This window comes from Fusarium falciforme, chromosome 7, assembly GCF_026873545.1.
Source record: "Fusarium falciforme chromosome 7, complete sequence".
NCBI classification, from domain to species: Eukaryota; Fungi; Ascomycota; class Sordariomycetes; order Hypocreales; family Nectriaceae; genus Fusarium; species Fusarium falciforme.
Window position 1 is genome coordinate 3,743,901 of NC_070550.1, and position 21,497 is coordinate 3,765,397.

A 21,497-nucleotide genomic window follows, 5' to 3' on the forward strand; every position below is an offset into this window, starting at 1 on the left:
GCCATTCTCTGGATATCGTGTCTTTGAGAAAGCTGCCTGAAAGGGTTCCTTCGCAGCTAGCCCCTTTTATCTGATATACTATGACGTGCAGCAACAGCTTCAAATGCGGGGTATTGATGGACCGCAAGGTTGGTCATACACATGAATCACCTGGCTAGACTGATAAGAAGCCGTCGCGTAGAGGCCTGAATAGGCAAGTGTCCGCTTCTTTGAGTCGTGCAGATGCGGGGTCGTGGATAGCGCTGATTGACCCCGGCCGGCATCGGGGTTCAGCATGGAGGGGTTCATCCATGGCATTTTACAGGCATCGATGACCAAGCCTTATTGCGACATTGCTCTGTTTCTACGCCCTCAGACCATCTCTTCCCAGAATTAGAAGTCATCGAACGACAATGGCTAGGTTCCGGGTCCGCTTTGCCCCTGACAGATTCACTCCCAAACAACTTCCCCAGGAGGCACTCAAGCCGAGGAAACAGGCACCATCGCGACGGTTCTACAGATGTCGGTACCCATGCCGCGAGTGTAGGCAGAGTCGTTCGAGATGCGACGAGACGTACCCAGTCTGTCTCCGTTGCTCGCGCAAAGGCATCGTGTGTCACGCTGCCGCGAGGGAACAGCAGTGGCAGATCCATCTCCCTGCTCTTACTCTCACTTCCGGCCGCCATGTCTCATCCCTCTTGCACAGCCAAAGCGACAATCAATTGTTGCAGTACTGGCTGGAAAAGACGAGCCGAATATTGGTGGCCTGCGATGATGAGAACCCGTTTGCTTATCCCATCGTCGAGCATCTGTCCACCAGCCAGTCCATGTTGCACATCATCAAGAGCATCAGCTCGGCGCACCAGCACTTTTTCCATCCAGGACAGGTCCACGATAGTCTCGAGCAAAGGATAAAGGCCATCGAGGCTCTCCGAGGAGAGCTGAGCATGGGCTCTCAACAACTTCACACTCTTTTCCTCTCCATCTACCTACTCGGCATATCGTCATCCTTCCTCGACCATAAGTTGCAAGACTTTGGTCATGAACACTTAGAGGCGGCAAGAACAGTCATAAATCTCATACTGGCCGAGGAAGCGTCTCGCAAGCATCCATTGACGCGTCTAGTCGTCGGCACCTTTGTGTACTGGGATATGTCTTGCGCGTTCTTGAGCCAGACCTCCAGCAATCCTATACACAATTTTGAGGGGCCTCTCTACACCTTCATTGCCGAGGAGATGGCTGGGTTCTTACACCCCACCACCGGGCCCTGCACTGGACTGTTCTATATTCTCTGCACGTTGGGGAGATACATTCGCCATGTCATATCGGGTGGTATTCGAGATTCTGACCTGGAGGTCATCCTCGAGGTGAAGCTCCTAGCCTGGGAATTTCCCGACCCTGACCCTCCCACTATGTGGGTTCAAACAGCTGAAGCTTTTCGTAAACATGGCTTGATCATGCTTTGCCACTTCTGCTATCCGCAAGGCTTGGCCCCATGGGAAGCCTGGACCAATACCGAAGAACAATGTGTAGATCGAAAGATCGACCAATTGACCCAACAATACGCAGTTGACATCATGGCTTCCCTTTCTGCCATACCTCTCACCTCAACGTACCTGGCTCTTCAACCCATACCCCTGTTGACGGCCGGAGCAGAGTTGACGGTAGAGGACAGTCATCTCCGAAGCGAGAGCAAGTCTAGGCTGCTCGCTCTGTATAGCTGCAGCAGGATCCCGGCAAATCTAGTAGCTGCGAATTTGTTGGATAGGCTTTGGCAACTCAGGATGGACGGGGGTAGTGTAACTTGGCCGGAACTTCTGATTCAGGATAATATGAAACTGCGTATTGGTTGAGTTCTAGCGAAGAATTTGTCACAATAATTACGAATGCGCCAGTAGATCAAACTCGGGTTTCTCTTAGTTCTTTCTAACCTGGGGTTCGATTCCAGTGACTGCTAGTCCTGTGTATTGTGGCAGTGTTTTCAACCAACTGCACGGTACCAGCCAATCAGCTCGTAAACATTACTGCGCTGAACCATGATAAATGAGTAGGATCGCCTCGAATGAGCCGGGAAGGGAAAGGGATTCTTGACCTAAGATGGCGCGTGCATGTGACTCCCATTTCTACGCTGAACGGTTGCCGCGTAGTAAGATAAGGCAGCGAGACTTGCCTTTCTTGGTCAATCGGAGACGAACCCCACATGTATTGGCCTAGAATGTTCCTTTTGCCAGGTCCTGATGTGATTCGGTGCGTCCTCCTTTCCGTCTTGCCGGCGCACTCTTGCCTTATGGTACCGCGAAGTGTTCCATTTTGGTAACGGCCCAAGATGGGACTATCACAGGCGAGGACCAGACCAAGGCTAATATGACATGCTGAGAGCCTCAAAAATTTTATAAAAGCTGGACTTGAGGATGGAGACCATCTTGCATTCAACTCGGTCAATACAAGCTCATCTTCATCACGACGGCAACCATGTCCCATCGCAACCCCCTACAGGATCAGGCCATTGATCAGCCACGACCAATCAAAGTCATATGTATTGGTGCTGGCTTCTCGGGAATTTTGACAGCAATCAGGTTCCCGCAACGAATTCCTAACCTCCAGTTAACCCTTTACGAAAAGAACGACGATATCGGGGGGACCTGGTATGAGAACACGTGCGTATCCCGTTTCATCGCCATTTGTTTAACCAACTAACTGTTTGAAGATATGCCGGTGTTGGTTGCGGTACGAAATCGCGCGATGGATGACCGCAGTTCTCTGCTGACCTCGTGATCCAGATGTTCCATCTCATGTCTACCAGTACTCATTTGCCGGCAACCCAAACTGGTCAAAGTTCTATGCCGGTGGTGCAGAGATTCAACAGTATCTGAAAGATGTTGCCTGGCGTTACGATATTGAGAAGTATGTACGTCTGCAGCACCACTTCGAGAAGGCCGATTGGGATGAAACGACACAGAAGTGGACTGTCACGGTCAAGGATCTCAGGAACAACACCGTCAGAGTGCCATCCCACCATCGAACTGATCAATTTATCTAACGAACTAGCAGACTGTGACAGACACCGCAGATATCCTTATCAAAGGAACTGGTATCCTCAATAAATGGAAGTGGCCTGAGATCAAGGGCTTGCAATCCTTCAAAGGGTCCCTCATGCACACAGCAGGTTGGGACCCTAAGTTTGACTGGACCGACAAGAGAGTGGCATTGATTGGTGCTGGGTCGAGCGGAATCCAAGTGCTACCTCACATTCAGTCCAAGGCGAAGCACATATTTCACTACATGCGAGGCAAGACCTGGATCAGCCCGGTTGGGTACGCGGCGGAAGTCGGCGGAGGCGTCAACAGAGGTATGTCTATGACATTTCCCTGCGGGAATGTGTCGTCTAATCCGACGCGAAACAGATTACACCGCTGCGGAACGAATGGACTTTGCCAACAACCCGCAGACATACATGGAGTATCGACATATGGTTGAGGGTGTCATGAACAAGGGCCAACTGTCTACATTTCTCGGCTCTGACGTCCAAAAACAGTTCTGGGAGGAATCAGACGCCTTTATGCGACGAAAGCTGGAGAAGAAGCCCGAGATCTACAAGTCCCTCATCCCCAATTTCCCTCCAGGATGCCGCAGATTGACTCCAGGCCCCGGATATCTGGAGGCTTTGGTCGAAGACAACGTCACTTTTATAGGAGCCGGTATTGAGAAAGTGACAGAGAATGGTCTTTTCGATACCAACGGTGGATTCCACGAGGTCAACGCTATCATCTGCGCGACTGGTTTCGATTAGTGAGTTTGTGTGCGTGACATGTCTTGCAGTAACTGACCGTGAGCAGTTCCTGGAGCACCGAAGACACACCCATCACAGGTCGTGGCGGAATCACCCTTGAGAATATGTGGGATCCATGCCCCGAAGCATACATGGGAGTGACGGTGCCCAACATCCCCAACTTCTTTATCTATCTTGGGCCAGCTGGTGCACCCGGCTCTGGAAGCTTCATCACCATGCTTGAGTTTGTGGTTGAATACATCATCAAATGTATCAAGAAGCTGCAGAGAGAGTACATATCGTCACTCGAGCCTACGTGAGTCCAAGAATCGACCCTTTAAGCTTGTTGCTAATCCCGGCAGTATGGAAGCCCATGTCGACTTTTGCAAGCAAGCCGACAAGTACTTTGAGAAAACCATTTTCACCTACCCGGCAAGTCTGGCCATTTGAGTTCACACGTCAAGATTGACTCTTGCTAACAAGGGTTTTTGAGCAGTGCAAGTCTTGGTTCAAGAGAAACAGCGAAACCGGGCGAATTGTTGGCATCTGGCCGGGATCGTCTGTCCACGCCCAACAGGCAATGGAGAACCCACGCTTTGAGGACTTCCGTTATGTCCGTATGCCAGAGGTGGAGCAGAACAGGTTCAATTGGTTTGGAAATGGCCTCACTGTTGCACAGGAGAAGAGTGAGAAGACGACTCAGTATCTTGATGATGTTGACATACCCGCGGTTATCAACCACGGTCCAAGACCTGAGCTCAACGGCGTCTCTGCTGACAAGTCTTCTAGTTTGGGTAATGAATTCCCTGGACTAGTTTAACATAGAAAGTTCCTTAGCTTTCAAGTTATTATTATTATTATTCTTTTTCTTTTTAATAAGGTAGCCTTATGTCTAGAATTATTATGCCCCCTAGAACCCCACCGATGTGGCGTTTGCTGCGCCGCCGTTCAGAGGTTAGGTTTGTTTGAGGTAATCACCGCCGACACAATCTGCTTCTACCTTGGATGCTTGACCTACCTAAGACGGCAATCTTCCCCGGACACTAAGACGGTCGCCTACATTTACGAGCAGATACAGTCTCGCTATGACGAGAATGAAGAGATTGTAGAGTCGGTACCTCCACTCCTTGACTTCCAAAGCATTAGTCATGAGATATCTTTCTAGGCGCCACTTCGGCGAGAGTAACTACATATATGTCGAGTCAAAGTCCCCGGAGAGCGACTCGAATCGCCGTCGCTGGGTGAACATTGAAACATGTAGGAGGTTAAAGATCGACCTTGCAGCTCAGTATCCTCGAAGCAGCAGTCTCTTTCAATGTCTCTTGGTTACTGGCGGCCTCACCCTCGCTGAGCTGGTGCAGAAGGCGGCCGGAGTCACACCAGCTACTGATCCCCAGGACATCTTGCAGAATTTCACCGTATGTATCAGCTTGTCGGAGAGTGTTTTATATCAGGTATTATGGATGGGAAGAAGGTTAGTTCGGGATGTATTCAGCCGGAAATACTGAGATTGTACTAGCAAGCAGATAGAAATAGGTAGACAGTACACAGACTAGTAATCTTCCAAGTATCTATCACTGCTAATCCTTCAAAGCCTGTGCCGCTTGGGAAAGAAAGTCTCCGACCTAAACCAGGGTATTAGCGCAAGATGCCACAATTGTTAACGAGCAGAATACCTTATGAAAACAGGTAAGGTTGGACTTGGCATCCTTAACTGACTGTCCTATGGTGTAGTCATATGGCTGGCCATTGAGCTTATCCTTCGCTGGGATCTTGAGGGAATTGATGGTGTTTTGCTCATTGTCTGGGAGCGTGGCCATGTAGACCAAGAACTCATCTGTTGCCGACCGACTCGGCGCAGCGTTCTCGGTCTGATCAGCCAAGAGTATGCTCCCAAGAGCTTCGACTCGACGGATCGTTTCAGCTCGTACTCCCTGCTTCAGTTGATTTTGGGCCAGCTGTATGGGCTTGAGTCGAACTCCGAGCGGATGCGAGAGAATGTTGCGAATGTCGGCTTCAGTAAACATTTCCTTACTCAGCGGGTTCCTCATGACCCCATCGTTGACTGCTAGCGCTTGCACCAGTTCTTCCATGTCCCAGGCGTAATTGTCCTCGGATACGAAGAAGTTCTTGGTGGGAATTTCTTCAACCTTGTCCCCAAGCATAGTTTCCGAGTTGACGTACTTCTTCTTCAGGTGCTTCCGCTCCACCAAGGCGAGGGCATCGGTGGTGTATCTTGCCATGTTTTTGGGTAGAGCTGCATCCAAGAGAGTTCTGCGCTTTACCAGTCTGTCCCGAATGGATTCAAGGCTGACTGGTGTCTCCTGTGAGGAGGCCCATGCAATCACGGCCTCAAAATCTTGGACCAAAAGTTCCTGGGCCTTGTCTCGATTTGCCGCAACATTTCTTGCTGACTCTCTCACTGAAACAGGTTGCAGAGAATGGATGGCCTTGCTGAACTCACCACGGCTTATATACCCGAGATTGGCCATGGCCTCTTGGCATTCCTCGATGCCCTGCAGCCCAGAAAGTTGCATGATGCCAGAGAGTTCGTGCTTGAGATGTTCCGCCTCAAGCATCAGCTGCTTATAGTCGCCTAGAAGATCCGTGCTTCTGCTAGTACTGGCTGGTGTCGATGTTTTTCGAGGCTGTGCTTGTTTGCGTCCTTTAACGCCATTACTACTGCTACTGCTGGATGCGGCTCTGATTGTATCTCGTCTCTCTTGAAGGCAGAGGCGGGCCACGGCATTGCCAGGATCTAGTTGGAGGAGCTGGCTAGCTGTTTCACGGGCAGGACCTGCGTTGGCCCACGACTTAATATGGATGTACCAAGGCGGGCAGAGACGAGTTAATCTCGTTCCCCCCTGATGTTCAGTTTATCATACCTCTTTCATTCTTGGACTCCCATGCTTCGATAATTCTTTCGAGAATATAGACATTCCCAGGTTGTTGATCCAGCATGTCATACAGGAGGTCAATGATGCTTGACTCGGTGGACATTTCGACGACTGCGGTGGCGACTGATAAGGCCAAGGAAAGAGGAACACCTGGAAGTGCAGGCACTGCCTCTTTCTTCTCTCTGGACTAATGCAGAACGCCATACGCCCGGCTTTGCTGGGCTGATTGAGGGGTGTAGGACTTGCATGTGTGGCGGTCACTGGCGAGTACCAGTACCTAGGCCTGGAGCCTCGATCTACACTGCACTGCTGCGGGATATAGGAATAACGATTAAACGAGAAGTATGGGCGAACAGGGAATGAAAATTACAATCCGATCATTAGCAGCGCATTACTAGGTCCCGCTGAGCTTGGCTCTAGTGGCCGTCGAGGCCTTGCATTCATTCTTATCGTTCTGCTATGGCTCGCCTGGCTCCGACCTCTTCAATCGACCGAGATCTGTCTATACATGATACCCAAGATGCGACGGATGATCAAGTCTCTTCGCAGGTCCAAACGTGCACCAAGCCCTCAGCAACAGCTCGAACTTGACTCTGCCATTGAAGCACCGCCAATTCAAGCCTATTGCGAGCTTTCTGCGGCACCGCTAACCGGGACCGGAGAGCCAGAGCTGCCGCGAATACCACTCTATCACGAACTCCCTGAAGCACCGCAAATTGTAGAGCCAGAGCTGCCACGAGCTCGAACCCCTTGCGACGTCCCCGAAGTACCGCTCAGACCGCTCACACCTACTGCTGATCGACGATGCTGGCGGGACCAAATCATCGCCTCGCCGCTGACCAGCTTCGTCACCAAGGAGCAGGGGCTCCTGCGGCAGCGTGACGTTGATCAGCTTTCCAGTGCGACAAGGGGATATCTGACCAGCTGGGAGAGCTACCATGCCGGACAAGGCAGCGACCGAGATAGTCTTCTGTTGGATCTCATGGCTGACTGGGGCCGAGATTCGGACAACGCCATGGCAACGCTGGCTTGTATTGGCTTCTTGTCTGCATCAGAAGCTCCAAACCAGTTGGTATCTCTCATCCATCTTGATCCTGTGATGTATTTACGGTGTCTCGCTGTTGCTGGTAAATTGAGGGCAGGCCTCATCTGCGAAGATGAAGGGAAGGCCATTCAACAAATCCGGCGGTTGCAACCCCAGTCTGGCCTCGACATTGAGCATATCGAAAGCTTCCTGAGTGCCTTCAGCACTTGTCGTCCGTCCATATTCCTCCCGGATGAACTGGTTCTAGACTGGCTAAGCAAGAACGGCATCATAGACCGCCTGAACTCCCAAGCCGTCGCCCACTGGGAACAACAAAGACTACACAGCGCTTTCCGACTTGTACAATGCATAGCAATCATCTGTAGCTTGCCCTGTGGCCCAGACCTACGCAACGGCTGGAACGGATCCTTCTGGCAGGCTTGCCTATGCTGGGCTCCAAACACAGAGCGACTCCTCCAGTGGGAGTCAGGTTGTCTCTCAGACGCACAAAAACGTCAGCTATCAACACTCATCAACCTTGATGGACCCGACACTGCAACGTGTCGAGAATCATGCTTGCGGCTATCAGACCCCGCCTGCTTCTCACGAATACAGGTTGGGCCGCAGACGACTACCCGTCTTGAACAGATGTTGGCTCTTCTGTCAGGCTCAGAACGTATTGGGACCAACACTGTTGACCTGTTCATTTATCTCTTGATTGAGAACCCAGCAACTCAGTCTTCATTCGATTTCCTTAAACATGCCCTCGATCAAGGCGGCTCTGACGAGTCTCACCGGACTGTCCTCAACTTCCTGCGGTCACAGCATAATGACAGCCTAGACATTTGCACTCAGATGATTGGACTTTCGAGCCTTCTTCCCCTGCTCACCTCAACAATGCTTCCTGATAGTATCGGGAACCCAGCTACTAGGATCGCACAAGTCATGCCGGCAGCCCAGCGCGAATTCGTGGCTCAGCTCGACAATGGCCCGGGCGACTATGTCGGCATGAGCATTCTGGCCTTTGGCAAGGCAATTTTGGCTGCGGAAGCGGTGCATCCAAACTTGCCACCGGATCTTCTGGCAATGGTGCGCAGGTTCCCTGAACGTGATGTGGCGGAGTCCATATTCGAGCGGCTTGAGGATACTGCCCTGAGCAAGTCTGGGGATCGTTCGGCGCTAAAATCATATCTGGTGTCTAGCCTCGGCGGTTGCACCGAGTTTGCTGCGGCTGATGTTGATCTCTCCGACATACAGCTCGAAGTCAAGTTCTGGAAGAGCTGTCCAGATTCCCACAGGCGGGACTTGGCGACGATTCTGGCCAGTGTCAAGCGTCTAGACTACAAGACATATGTGACCTGTCTTGCGTCTGTGATGCTTGAGAAAGATCAGTTCGTCAAGGAGCTGCGTGTGACGCTCATGGAAAAACATTGGGGAGCATGCGCCAAACTCATATCCTACGTCTCTCTTCGCCGAAGCCTTGGCCAGTTCTCGGCCGACTGCTGGACGATGCTAGTTTTTGCATTCGTTGAAGAGCATGGCTACTTCTCAAGTCAGGGGAAAGCGCACATGAAAACCATGGATCAATGGCTCAGTTTTATCCAGGACTTCATCAAATTGACTGTGCCGGCTGCGCAAGCGCAGCTACGAGATTCTGGAGATGGCATCACCCGGCGGCGACTCACCTGGTGGCAGACTCTTTCTGGGCATGCTAAGGCACTGAAGTCAATCGAAACCTTAGTCAAAGGATTTGACGATGTCGAATGGATCTTTCTTACTGGCGAGGAGGCAGCACTTCTCACCTTGATCAAGCATGCTCAGAACGGACAAGGCATGCCCAATATCAGTCGGCTAGTCATCTGCCAACTCAAATCAGATGGAAGCAATCTCGAGCTTGTTTCAAATATGCTGCACTCACTGACAGAACTCTCTCAACACGGTGCGGCCATCTTGCAAATGATGTTGACGAGAGCGGTGGAACAGCCACATTGGACAAACCTATCACTGACGGCGGTGTGCAAAGCCTGGCTGAACAGCCCGCTCCCGACAAATTTCGACAAAACAGTCTTCAGAATGATGAGGGAGAACCTCAAACCAATTCCACCCTTCACTCGCAAGGCCGCATTGTCTCTGCTGGGTCAGTTGGTAGGCCAGCACGACTCCCTTGTCGAACGTGCGGCTCAGCTGGAGACGTCGCGGTGGAATCTCAAGAGAACAAATGCAAGAGGGCATTCAAAGCTGTTACGCGAGGCAGGCATCCGTGATACGCCTGCCCGAGCTGTGGGGCAAGGTGTTCCTGGTGAGCTGGCTGACGCAGTCGAGGAGGTCGCACCAAACGAGTACGAGCTGTCATTCCCACGGACGGGACTCAATGAGCTTCAACGCCAGGCGCGAGGCGTTCCAGATGGTGCTCGACTGCTCGTCGTTCGAGTTTGTCTGACATCCCCTACCGGATTCTGTGTTCACTACGCCCCGAACGATGAAGCTACGGCAAATCGGCATCGGTATTGGAAGAAGAGTTCCAACGATCCTGACCGGCCCATCTGTGGAGCGAAGCCATCACTGTTCACGTACTGTCTTTCTAGAAATCTTCATCGACTGCTGATGAGCCCCCAGACTGTTTCAGCAATACACAGCAGCATCGAAAAATGGGTTACTGCGTCGCCGACAACGTGCGGTGTCTGTGGCGCTCTCATCAGCGTAAAACTGTGGAAAACCGCCGCGTGCTCGCAGCCCTGTTCGATACGGTTTCGCCTGGCGCCCTTGGAAGTTCGTCTTCACAACCTGCTGGTTGACCCTCTGTCGATAGACCTCCTGATCTCAAGTGTGTATGCTGCCGCTCTGGACGGATCCGCTTTGGACTTGATTCCAGGCTGCCCTGTAGCCAAAGCCTCGTTGCCTACTGTCATCAACTCTCTGCCCTCGATGGAAACCCTTGCGAAAGCCCCCAGCCTTTCACGATCCCTACAGAATAGCCGTTATGCGGTGGATCAGGAGAGACTACTCTCGTGGCTATGCCTGGGCTTCAGAGGCTTTCTACGGAGTGTTCCGAGCGGGTTTGCGATCCCGAGCATGCCGCAGACGCAGCAGTTCCTCCTCATGAACTCACACCACGAGCGAGAGAAAGCATTTGAAACCCATCTGGGTGCCACCGCCTCTGCTGGCAGTGGACCTGTCTTCCACGGCACGAGTATTAGCCGGCTGTACCTCATTCTATCAGCGGGCCTGAAGAACGTGAGCAACACGCCGCTGATGCGTCACGGTGCGGCTTCTGGCCCGGGGATATACTGCGGGGACGAACAGGCCACCTCTTTGGGGTATTCTCAGGCCATAGGGAACAGCTGGAGCAACAGCGCCATCGACCAGCAGATGCGTGTGATGCTGGGCTGTGAGCTCGCCAAGTATCCGACAGCAAATACGCCAACGCATGTCGTCCAGGATGAGACAAGAGTTCTGGTGCGGTATGTGTTTCTGCTCCCGGCAAACTATCACACTCCGCCCCGCCGGCACGTTGTCCCCGCTATGAGCACTGCGTTCGCTATGCTTAGGTCGGGGAGGGCAACCTAGATGCCGTGGTAATTAGATAACCCCATAGCCGTCCAGAGGGTCAAAGGGCCGCTTGAGAGTCTACGAGGGATGAAATGACATTAAACTCAAGCCTGTACCTGTTATCTTCGAGTATTACATCGCATTCTCTTGAAAGCAGCTCCATCGCAATCTTGTGCACGACTCAAGTCTTTTCTTCTCCAGCAACGTGATCGTCGCTGGAGTGCCCGTCCCATTTGTACACAGGAACCCAATCCTCGAGATCTTGTCCCATTCTTGTCAAGTGGTCCAGCTTTCCCTGTAGCAGCCTCTCGTCCGACCCTTCTTGTCGAACCTGGTCACGGAGAGCGTCAAGAACAGCTGTGACCACAGGGGCTGATCTCGTCCCAGACTCGGTCACAGTTGCGAGTCTCTCTTTGAACAGTCTGTCTGCTTCTTCAGGCCAGCCATCTAGAGAGCTCTGCAGAGTGATTTGGAGGGCTTCATCCAATCTTCTCTGCTCCTCTGCCAAGTGCGCAGAAATCTTTCTTTCCAACTCCCATGGATCCGGATCATTTGCGGAGCCACTCGGGATAGAGCACGCAATGAAAATCACAAGAAGAAGACTGAACAGACTATAGCAAACGTCTTGAGCTCTGTAGATGTTTAGAATTCCTTTTGGCGCCCGATCAAGTTGACCGACAATAACGACTTCGCAGAATGCTCGTACCAAAAGGCAGTAAGTGGCCCAGCCAGCCATATGAGTTTCCTGGATAGCTGGAGTTAGCTGGTGATCTAGATCCGCCAGGGAAAACAGGCAAATAAAATACCTCTCTGAATTGTTCCAAGCACCGTTGCATGTCTGCGTTATCCCCGTGTTTGAAAGGTTCTTGAGGCGAGAGAAATTTCTTGCCCTGCTCTGGCACCAATTCCACCATGATAAGGAGCATGGTGGCAAAGGAGAGAGCTGCAAAAGCAACATCAAACCCGCTTCGGGCTGCCGCTATGGAATCTATTATTTTGATGTCGACGAAGTCGAGCCATGCGAAGACTAGGGCGAACTGAAGACCCAGCTTGTACAGGCCCAAAGCCCAGAGCATGCCAGCAATGACTAAGTCACTCCTCCAAACGGCGACCTTGGGTGTTTGATGTCGTAGGAGGTTCAACCAGCAACCGCACAACATGAAAACATCAGATAGTGTTCTCCAGACAGTGTTCAAACTCTGAAAGACGATGTAGTTATATGTCACCGCAGTCCCTGCTTGCTGTACGGTGAGGTCAAGGCAGTGGAGGAGCAAGTATCTTGAGGGGGGTCAGCCATTGTCTAATGACATATCACACATGCGTCCAACGTTCATATTCACTGGCAGACTTACAGGCAAAGCAACGCCATTCCTGCGTGAAGCAACCGCGTAATTCTCCAAGAAGAGGGTACACTCCCAATGGAGCAGGCAGTGACAATAGTAATCACAGTCGTAGCCAGCCAGAGCCAGACAACGACCCCAATACCCGGCTTGATGCCTCGAGTGGGGACATACCAGAGACCTTTCATGTCTCTTGAACGTGCTGTAAAGATGGCGGGATTCTGAGGACCAACGCTCCTACACCTCTCAGACAGAGCAAGGAGACTGTCTGCCTTCTCTCTGAGTCCCTCGATTACTGCATCTGCTTTGAATCAGCACACATCCAGCGGTACCGCCTGCCCAAGTACATTTCTCAGTACTTCCGACTACTTTGCCAGGTGGTCTTTGCTTTTTCTGCTAGGCTCTATCCTGACCGGCTGCTTAGCCTTGGAATCCCCGCGCAGATTATGCAACATAGCCTCGTTGCAGCTCAGCCGCAAAGTGCACATTGTGTCTCGGCCATGAAATAGAAAGCCTCAATCTCACTCAGAGGTGCCACGGAGGGGTAACTAGGTTGAAAAGTGCAATCAAGAGTGTTGAAAATACACTGTCACTACGCATTACATCCCAGTAAATACCTCACACGGCACAACTGTGTGCTTCTGCGTTGTCTCTGACCGCCCATCACCAATCCGCTGTAGCCCTGGAGACGCCACCATTACCACCTGTACTTTCTGACCCCTCCTCTCCTCTCCGTCCTCGCAGTCGATGAAGCCATTGCTCCCGCCGATCACCACCGCCTGGCTGCGTTGCGCAGTCAGTAGCACCAGTCTAGCAGGGTTGACGCCAAACTGCAGCGCCAGCTCATAGGCCAGGCCTGCTGCTGTCCGCATTTCGCCCTGCAGTCCGCCCTGTAGCTGAGTGCCTGCGATGACCGCGAGCAGAGATATGACCTGCTCCGTCACATGGGTAACGTTGTTGTGGCCCAGCTGGATGAGACTTCCAGAGCCTCCATCGGTAGCAGCAACAGCCAGCGTCTGAAAGGTAATGGAGCGCCAGCGATTCGCCACCTCGTTGCTGTGGAAGATATCTAGGTCTAAGCAGTAGTTAGCTCACTTTGCCAGAGATGCACGCATCAAAGGCTTCTCACCAGGGTCTTTCGATTCATCAAGTCTGCTCCTCCATGCGCGGTATAACGCTGTAATCTCAGCTGCCCCTCTGTCGGGCCCAAAAGCGCCAAATCCGAATGGAAGAGAAAAGAATCCCGCTTGGAGGACTGACCAGACTCGCCACCTGAGCCAGAAATGCGGCCTCCCCTTCACCAGGCTCAGCGAGTCGTCCGGGTCAAGATGATGGCTCAGCACTTGCGAGGAGATATCGATTGTTGTCGCAATAGTCGCCGTGGCATTGTCAACAATGCGACAAAGCTCGCGGAACTGCATTCGCAGCTTCTCGTCGGGCCAGGCCTGGCTCTTGTCGCCCGAGACCAGCAGCTGTGCCTGCAGATGCCGCTTCTCATTGTTCAGCCTGGTCTCGAGAATCCCAAGGTCGCGAGAGTGGTCGAGAACGAGTTTATCGATTTGTTCGTAATGCTTCCGCACAGCTTGATCCATCTCTGCCTGTTTGGCCTCTAGCCTTCTTGTAGTCTGCTCCAACTCCGCATTCCTTCTGTCAAGTTGATCCGAGAGACCTGTAATCTGCTGGTAGAGAGTCGCTTTCTCTTTCTCAAGCTCGCCAACACGATAGTTCCTCTCATTAATCGTCTCGTTCAGCGAGTCCCTGAGGTGGGCGATTTCAGTGGCGGCCTGTTTCCCCCATTCGAACAGCTCTCCAAGTTCATCCTCACCAACGATGCCCGATCTTTGAAGTTTGGACCTTAGTAATTCGTCACGGGCTGCTAAATCCAGGAAATGCCGAATGCGACCGCGGTACGCTTTCTTGACCGACTTAGCAGTCTCCTCGGTCTTGTTTGAGCTGTGTCCCGCGAGCGATTGCAGCCAGTTCATTTTGGGACGAAAGGTCGGGTCGTGAAGGAGTTGGCACAATGACTGTAACGGATGTGAGTACGATGAGAACAAGGTAGAAACAGATGATGTATCGGGCTTCACTTTTAACGTTGTATTGGAGAGAAAACCAGGCAACACAGGGCGGACATGGGTGAGCACGCTGTCGGCTCCCCTCATGCTCTCAGGCTCTGATGAAGCAGATCTTTGGCCCTGATGAAGTGTGGCGTGAAGGTAAGCGCGCGAGAGCCGTGTGCATAACCACACACCCTTTGGGCCTTCTGCCACATGGATTTAAGCCCGCCAATACCTGCGCCAACGCAACAATAGACCACTGCTTCCAGATCACGGTTGAGAGTACACAGCCTGCCATTCTTTGGGGTTCACCTTGTGGACCGCTTCGCATACAGAATGGCCAATCGATGGCAATTACCCGTCTCGCCGTCATTCCAGCAAGAAGCTGGGGAGCGTATGATCGACTACGAAGATGAAATATTCATGGCGGCCCCCAGAAGCAATCCCCATGAGTTCGTGTCTAGTTCAAAGCAGGACAATGGACTAGAGAATCGCGTCGTGCTTGGGCTCGATTATGGTACTACAAGCACCGGTAAACTAGGCTATCCTGCGCCTTCATTTGTTCAGTCGCTGAGCACTACAAAGGCCTGTCATACATGCAACAGAAGACTATAAGTGAGCTTGACTTCAACGACCTCGAGGTCTTCACGGGATGGAGCGGCGGAAGCGGTAATCCTAAGGTCCCTTCTGAAATATCCTACTCCAAGGCGACGAACCGGAGCCACCAGCAAGGCAAAGACGCCGAGCGGCATAAACTCGTGCTCCACTGGACCAAGCTGGAGCTCGAGACTCGACGTCCCGCCACTGAGTTGGAGGCACTTCTGGAGGCTGTGCAGGGTCTGAGTCTCGTCAAGCGCCTGCGCGAGGTCGCAGATGCCGATATCAACCATGAAGCGCCGACACACTTGACTAAGAGTCCGTCGGATATTGTCAAGGATTTCTTGCTCAAGATTGCCCGACAGTACTACCTTCACATGAAGGGACATTCATCTGCTTTGATTGGGGGCCAAATTCCACTCGACGTTGCTCTAACCCATCCCGCTGTCAGTCACCTCCTTTCCACTCCAGACATATCTACATTGTCCCATGTCTATGCTGCCGGACTCAACTAATCCGTGAACTTTTACAGGAATGGGGCTACGAGCCACTGAACAAGCTGTATCGTGCTGCAATGGGCGCCTTTCACAAGCAGATGTACCCGACTCTTGGAAACGTTTACTTTGTTCCAGAACCAGAGGCTTGTGCCTTATTTACGGTGCAACAGCTCATCCGCAATAAAGAGGACAGCCTCATTCCTGTAAGTTGATCTGTTTCCAAGCGGCACTCTACGGCTAACGTCCCCTTCTAGGGGGAGTGCTTCGTGATCTGCGACGCCGGAGGTGGCACCGTGGATCTAGCCACATACCGAATCGACAAGATCAACCCCCTTGAGATATCAAGAGTTGCTCCTGGCACAGGTACGTCAGCTGCCTCAGTCCCATTCCAATCCATATCATACTTCAAAAGTTGAAACCCCGTTTCTTGTTACAGGAGCATACTGCGGAGCTACTCTCATCGACAGAGCTTTTATCCGTTGGCTCAAGTCCATCACAACAAACCTCGACATTCTTGATGACGAGATTGGCACCGGGGGCCACTTTCTACTCACTCCTGAGAGAAAGACACTTCTCAACAGATTCGATCCCTTCAAACACCAGTTCACTGGGAGCGAAACCAATATCCTCACACTGGCAAGTGGGATCCAAGTGAAGCCTGAAACGCCGGGCTTCAAGAATGGCCTCCTTACCATTGATCCGTAGGCCATGGCTTATTCGTTGACTCAACGCGCTGAGACTTATTAGAGCAGTGATAGAATGAAAGGATTCTTTGACGAGTCCTTAAACGGAACTCTCAGACTCATCGCAAAGCAAGTTGAGGGAGCCACAGTGAAGGGGGAGATTGTCACGGTTAGGAATTCTTGAGTGAACACGTGGAGGATAACGCTGACAACCATGTTTCTGCAGAAAGTCTTCATGTCTGGCGGTCTGTCGCAAAGTGAATATCTCTTCAGGAGGGTACAAGAGTGGGCACGAAATAACCCCAACGAAATGGAAGTGACGCGACCTGAGGAGTGGTATGTCCATTTAGCTGTTCAAATTGATCCCTGAACAAGCTGACAGGCAGACACAGTTGGACGGCTGTAACGAAAGGCTCTGTTCTTCGTGTAATGGGCCTCGGGGCAAGCCAGCCAACGGCAGTCAAAGAGTGTCCACGACACTACGGCATCGCAGCATCTGAGGTGTGGAGTCAGTGGCGGCACGGGGGTAAAGGTCAGAAGAGTCCCGTAAAGGATCAAGTCCATGGCCACAGAATGGCCGTCGGCCAGATCACCTGGCTGATACGAAAGGGAGACGTGATCCTCCCAGACAAATCCATCAAGATGACACAGCCCGTCACTTGCGCCTTCAAGGATGATTATTCTGGGAGCAGCAGCGCCGCAAGAATCACATTCTGTGCGACTACAATGACTGAGGCTCCGACTACACTGCACCAGCTTCCAGAAGGTAAACCGCAACCTCATGAGTCCATACTCCGAACGAAGGCGGCTGACAACTGTTTAGCCAGCAATGAGCTTCCCGTGCTAGAAGTGAAACTGGATGATTTGCCCTCATCATGTTTGTAGAAAAGGTCAGGCTACACCAAGGCATTGATGGACATAGAGATTCGCGTTGGATACAACAACGGCAAGGGGGTACAAGTCAGGGTGCTCTGCGATGGCCGGGAAAAGGCGGAGTACCGGACCAACCTATGAGACAATGGGGCTCCGAGGGAAGACGGATGATATCGCCTGGTTTGATAGTGTGAAACCTTTCATGATTGCCAATAAATCCCGCTTTCAAGCCTCCAGCTGCATGTCCATCTTGCCTGAGGCCCCCGGCATGACTGATGCCTCGCCAAACCAGGCCATCCCTCTTGTAACTACAAGCGCATATCGCTTTAGTAAATAGAAAATTAAGTACATGACTTCAAAGTATCCTGGCAACGTTGGCAAGTCCTGCATGTTTGCAGCCTTGTATGCAAGCCACACCATCATTCGGTCTGATAACGTCCCGGCGAGTATGCAGGCTGGACTACCCATCTCAGAACAGCAGAGCCAGTTTCTACTGCCTGCTTGAGCCCCATTCATGGCGGGAAACCCGTATCTGTTCCTTCAAGCTTTCCTTTCTCGATACTCATGGAAGCCTGGCACTTGAAGTCAACGCCTGACGACCTCCTCGCATACCCCGTCGCAGCGCTCAACGTCACGACTAAGAGGTGGCGGCTACAGCCATTCCCGGCCAATCTCGTAGGCATCAAGGGATCCTGGGACCGCGGGAACGCTACCAAAGACTGGCCTAATGACACGATAGTCTACCCCTGTGGTGGCTCTCTCTGTGAATGGACCCAGCCCTGCGAAAACTTCTCATGTGCCAGCACCATTGAAGGTATCGGTGCCACCAAAGTTGGGCCAGCACACTCAAACATCGTCGGCCTCACCCACGGTCTCATTGTCTTATTCATTCTTCTCATCACCACGTATCTGGTCATGGGCTGCCATCACTCGGTCCCCAGCCGACCGTCTAGCCGTAATGCTCACCGGCATAACACTGAGGATGACCGCCCCCGACCAGCCGAAGAGGCCATCGGGTTGGAGTCACGACTGCCACGCCAGCCGCTGCGACATCCCCGGCCCTCAGCCCTCAAGAACGACAGCTCCATCAACAAGTACTACAAGACGCCGGAGCGGCAACCGACCCAGCGACCCGTCGAAATTAGCTGGGAGTTAGCAGCAAAGCCGTACAGGAGGTCAGGGTCTTCCTCACGCGACGGCCAACGGCACTGGGCCGAAGAAACGCGGCAGAAGGGTCGGCAGATAGAACGTTGCATGGCCCTACTGCGTGAAATGTACGCCTTGGACTTACAGGCCTGGTCAATGGAGGACGTTGCACTGCGCGAGGGGGATAGAGAGGTCCGGGTTCGTTTATGGGGGCGGGTAGAGCGCATCTTTCTGGAGGTAGCGGATGTGGTGTCCAGTTGGAGGAACGAAGGAACACGGGAAGTACCTGGGCTGAGTTATTGGAGCGACGAAGAGAAGAGAGTTATTGATGCCATTTACCAGACTGTCCAGGAGCATCTTGAGGGCAGGCGTTTGGGTGGACCTGAAGAGACTGAAGAGGATGGGGTTTCCAATTTTTGGTCTAAGGATTAATCTCACGCTATTCAATCTCTATTCGTTCTTAAATCGGCTAATTTATTCCCAAGATACATGCCTAACCTGCCGTTACTACATGCTATCACTGTACCCCACGTGTGCTACGGTGGTAAAAGAATTGGCTGATCTTTTTGATCCCGCCATCATTTGAACAGGTCAGGAAGCACGTTATTCGTTTTAATTTCACCAAGGATCTTATCAACGTGGTTGAACCTCACCACATACCTAGAGAGCAGATTAAGACAACCCCAGCAAAAGAAATACAGTTCCTATCTAGTACTCGATAACACATGGCGATACATCGAAGCATCAAACCTAGATGAGATTGATAATCATATTTCTAATGTACCATGAGCCAAAACTCGTGCTCTTGCTGGCTTACCTGAAGTCTAGAAGACCATACCCTAGAGGAGGTTGAGATATTAATTCGAAAACCTACCCCGTCTTTAGGAGAAAGAACTTAGACAACCCCCCCCTCTTAACCCCTCCTTGGGCCATGATTGCATGCCTTGAAGATCACGTAGGTAGCTAATTTCGTAGCAACAATGAATAGTGCAGACACTTACAGGTATGTACACATCTCTGGCGCGCACACTCCACCACCATCGTCTAAATCGGATAGTCTTCTAATATCGGATCCTTATTCCTGATTAGAAATTCAATATCTCTTATTAAGGTACTAGTGCGCAGGTGAACACAGCCATAATAATCCAAACCCTTCCACCCCAGCAATGAGCGAATTGTGGCCGCCCCCTCATGGCAGTGAATTTGTTGTTTTGAAACGCGGGAGGTATGGTTGCAATTTGATCCTTGAACCGACACAAGGTCCACACATTGCATCTTTATGCTCCTCTCACTGGCTGTCATGAAGGAGGTCATTTCTCCCCGCATGGAGAGCAAGGGTCAAGCGTGGGGGCCTGGTTACCTTGGCCGATCACCTGTCTTGAAGTCTGAGGGGTATCTCTCTTCTTTCCAGAACTCATTGTCTCTTTTCGACAACTCTTTCCCATCATTCAAAAGTTTCAGCTCAAGTTTGAGTCTTGTACGGCACCATGTCTAGCCCCAAGTCCAAGACAGCCTCTCCCGCCTCTCCAGCCTCCAGCCCCAAGTCTGCAACGGGGGCTGCCACGTCAGCTCCAATTGTAGCAGTACGTTTTATGCCCCCTCGGTTGCATTCCCACTAACCTTTGCGCGATTGCAGGACCCGGAGTTCGAGGGAGGCGACCACGACGATGCACCTTCGGTGTTGAGGTAGCAACCTCTCTCATCTGAACAGTGACCGTGCGCGTTGACGTGTTCTAGTCAGGAAATTGAGTCGACAGCTTCTCTAACAGACAGCATCCGAGACTTCCGAAATATCCACGGTCGCACCTACGGGAACTCCAAGACAACTGAGTACTGGTGAGATATCCGTAATCGCAAAATGCGACGGCTGGCATGATATCGCGAGCGGAGCTGACATGAATCGGCAGGGCACCCAACGACGAGCGGCAAAATGAAGGTCTAGACATTACGTGAGTCAACGAATGTCCTGGCAGCATGCTCTGTACGATGCCTCAGTGTGCCATTTTCGCTCAACGGTCTTACAGACACCACTATATACTTCTCTATTTCGACAATAAGCTTCACCAAGCGCCAATTGGCAGCCATCCACAGGCACGTGACTACTATCTTTGGCATTTAGAACCTAGAATAATAGTTTCTTAGCGCGTGTTGGATGTAGGGACCGGTACCGGTATATGGGCTATGTTAGGCTCCCACAGGTCTTCATTGACCAACCTTGGTTAACATTTCTACAGTGACTTTGCCGACCAGTTCCCCTCAGCCCAAGTGATCGGCACCGACATCTCCCCTATTCAACCCTCTTGGATCCCCCCAAACTGCGAGTTCCACATCGACGATGCCCAGCTTGATTGGACTTGGCCAACCGATCACTTTGACTACATCCACATCCGCGACCTCTACGGTAGCATCGATGACTGGTCCGCTCTCTATGCCAAAGCTTTCCGCCACCTCAAGCCAGGAGGCTGGTTTGAGGACCTTGAACTCGACATCCGTGCCCATTCGGATGTAGTGACAGACCCTCAGCACATTTATCACCGCTGGAATGCCGTCTTCCAAGAGGCAGGTGAAAAGATGGGCAAAACGTTCAAGATTGCCATCGGCTCACGAATGAGAGATCTCATGGACGAGGCCGGCTTCGTGGACGTCTCGGAGCGCAAGTTTAGGCTTCCGATGAGTGCGTGGGCGTCTGATCCAAAGTTGAAAGAGATTGGGTCATTTGTGCAGATGTTCGTTGACGGGGGGTTGGAGGGCTTTGGGCTATACCTGTTGACGCAGGTTATGGGATGGCAGTATGATAAATGTCAGGTGTTTATTGCCGAGATGAGGCAGGCTTTGAGGAATAAGAAGCTGAACCCTTATTATGAGGTGTAAGTAATCTAGACTCCAGAGTATTGAAATGTTTTACTAACCAGACACAGGACTTTGGTTTACGGAAGGAAACCAGAGGAAGCAACTACTACTCAATCCTAGGTAGTATTGGTGTCTTACTTAGTAAATTCTTTATTACTGTGGCTAATGGCTTTGTTGGGGCACATTGTTGGCAACAACACTATAGTCCGCTTAAAGCGCAAACGAGAGAACGCTGA

At 51.8% G+C, this 21,497-nt stretch overlaps 7 protein-coding genes across 7 annotated transcripts; 5 read left to right on the forward strand and 2 right to left on the reverse strand.

Moving 5' to 3' along the window:
* Window positions 1-392: 392 nt before the first annotated feature.
* NCS54_00984100 (Hypothetical protein) lies at window positions 393-4,568 on the forward strand (the record flags this gene model as incomplete). The annotated part of the gene is made up of 9 exons (XM_053155171.1): window positions 393-1,393; window positions 2,556-2,636; window positions 2,687-2,706; window positions 2,760-2,977; window positions 3,031-3,328; window positions 3,384-3,768; window positions 3,816-4,064; window positions 4,111-4,180; window positions 4,245-4,568. 9 exons carry the CDS (start codon window positions 393-395, stop codon window positions 4,566-4,568), a joined length of 2,646 nt encoding a protein of 881 aa, XP_053011146.1.
* Window positions 4,569-5,328: 760 nt separating this feature from the next.
* Window positions 5,329-6,748, reverse strand: NCS54_00984200 (Hypothetical protein; the record flags this gene model as incomplete). Its single annotated transcript, XM_053155172.1, has 3 exons — window positions 5,329-5,373; window positions 5,425-6,527; window positions 6,634-6,748. 3 exons carry the CDS (start codon window positions 6,746-6,748, stop codon window positions 5,329-5,331), a joined length of 1,263 nt encoding a protein of 420 aa, XP_053011147.1.
* A 417-nt stretch (window positions 6,749-7,165) lies between these two features.
* Window positions 7,166-11,236, forward strand: NCS54_00984300 (Hypothetical protein; the record flags this gene model as incomplete). The annotated part of the gene is made up of 1 exon (XM_053155173.1): window positions 7,166-11,236. One exon carries the CDS (start codon window positions 7,166-7,168, stop codon window positions 11,234-11,236), a length of 4,071 nt encoding a protein of 1,356 aa, XP_053011148.1.
* A 163-nt stretch (window positions 11,237-11,399) lies between these two features.
* On the reverse strand, window positions 11,400-14,543 carry NCS54_00984400 (Hypothetical protein; the record flags this gene model as incomplete). Its single annotated transcript, XM_053155174.1, has 5 exons — window positions 11,400-11,963; window positions 12,025-12,496; window positions 12,571-12,859; window positions 13,277-13,633; window positions 13,688-14,543. 5 exons carry the CDS (start codon window positions 14,541-14,543, stop codon window positions 11,400-11,402), a joined length of 2,538 nt encoding a protein of 845 aa, XP_053011149.1.
* Window positions 14,544-14,951: 408 nt separating this feature from the next.
* On the forward strand, window positions 14,952-17,277 carry NCS54_00984500 (Hypothetical protein; the record flags this gene model as incomplete). The annotated part of the gene is made up of 8 exons (XM_053155175.1): window positions 14,952-15,132; window positions 15,183-15,658; window positions 15,745-15,912; window positions 15,964-16,072; window positions 16,146-16,410; window positions 16,462-16,561; window positions 16,619-16,728; window positions 16,785-17,277. 8 exons carry the CDS (start codon window positions 14,952-14,954, stop codon window positions 17,275-17,277), a joined length of 1,902 nt encoding a protein of 633 aa, XP_053011150.1.
* Window positions 17,278-17,829: 552 nt separating this feature from the next.
* Window positions 17,830-18,843, forward strand: NCS54_00984600 (Hypothetical protein; the record flags this gene model as incomplete). Its single annotated transcript, XM_053155176.1, has 1 exon — window positions 17,830-18,843. One exon carries the CDS (start codon window positions 17,830-17,832, stop codon window positions 18,841-18,843), a length of 1,014 nt encoding a protein of 337 aa, XP_053011151.1.
* Window positions 18,844-19,898: 1,055 nt separating this feature from the next.
* NCS54_00984700 (Hypothetical protein) lies at window positions 19,899-21,381 on the forward strand (the record flags this gene model as incomplete). The annotated part of the gene is made up of 8 exons (XM_053155177.1): window positions 19,899-19,994; window positions 20,048-20,097; window positions 20,149-20,247; window positions 20,319-20,360; window positions 20,436-20,502; window positions 20,554-20,594; window positions 20,646-21,278; window positions 21,330-21,381. 8 exons carry the CDS (start codon window positions 19,899-19,901, stop codon window positions 21,379-21,381), a joined length of 1,080 nt encoding a protein of 359 aa, XP_053011152.1.
* Window positions 21,382-21,497: the final 116 nt, after the last annotated feature.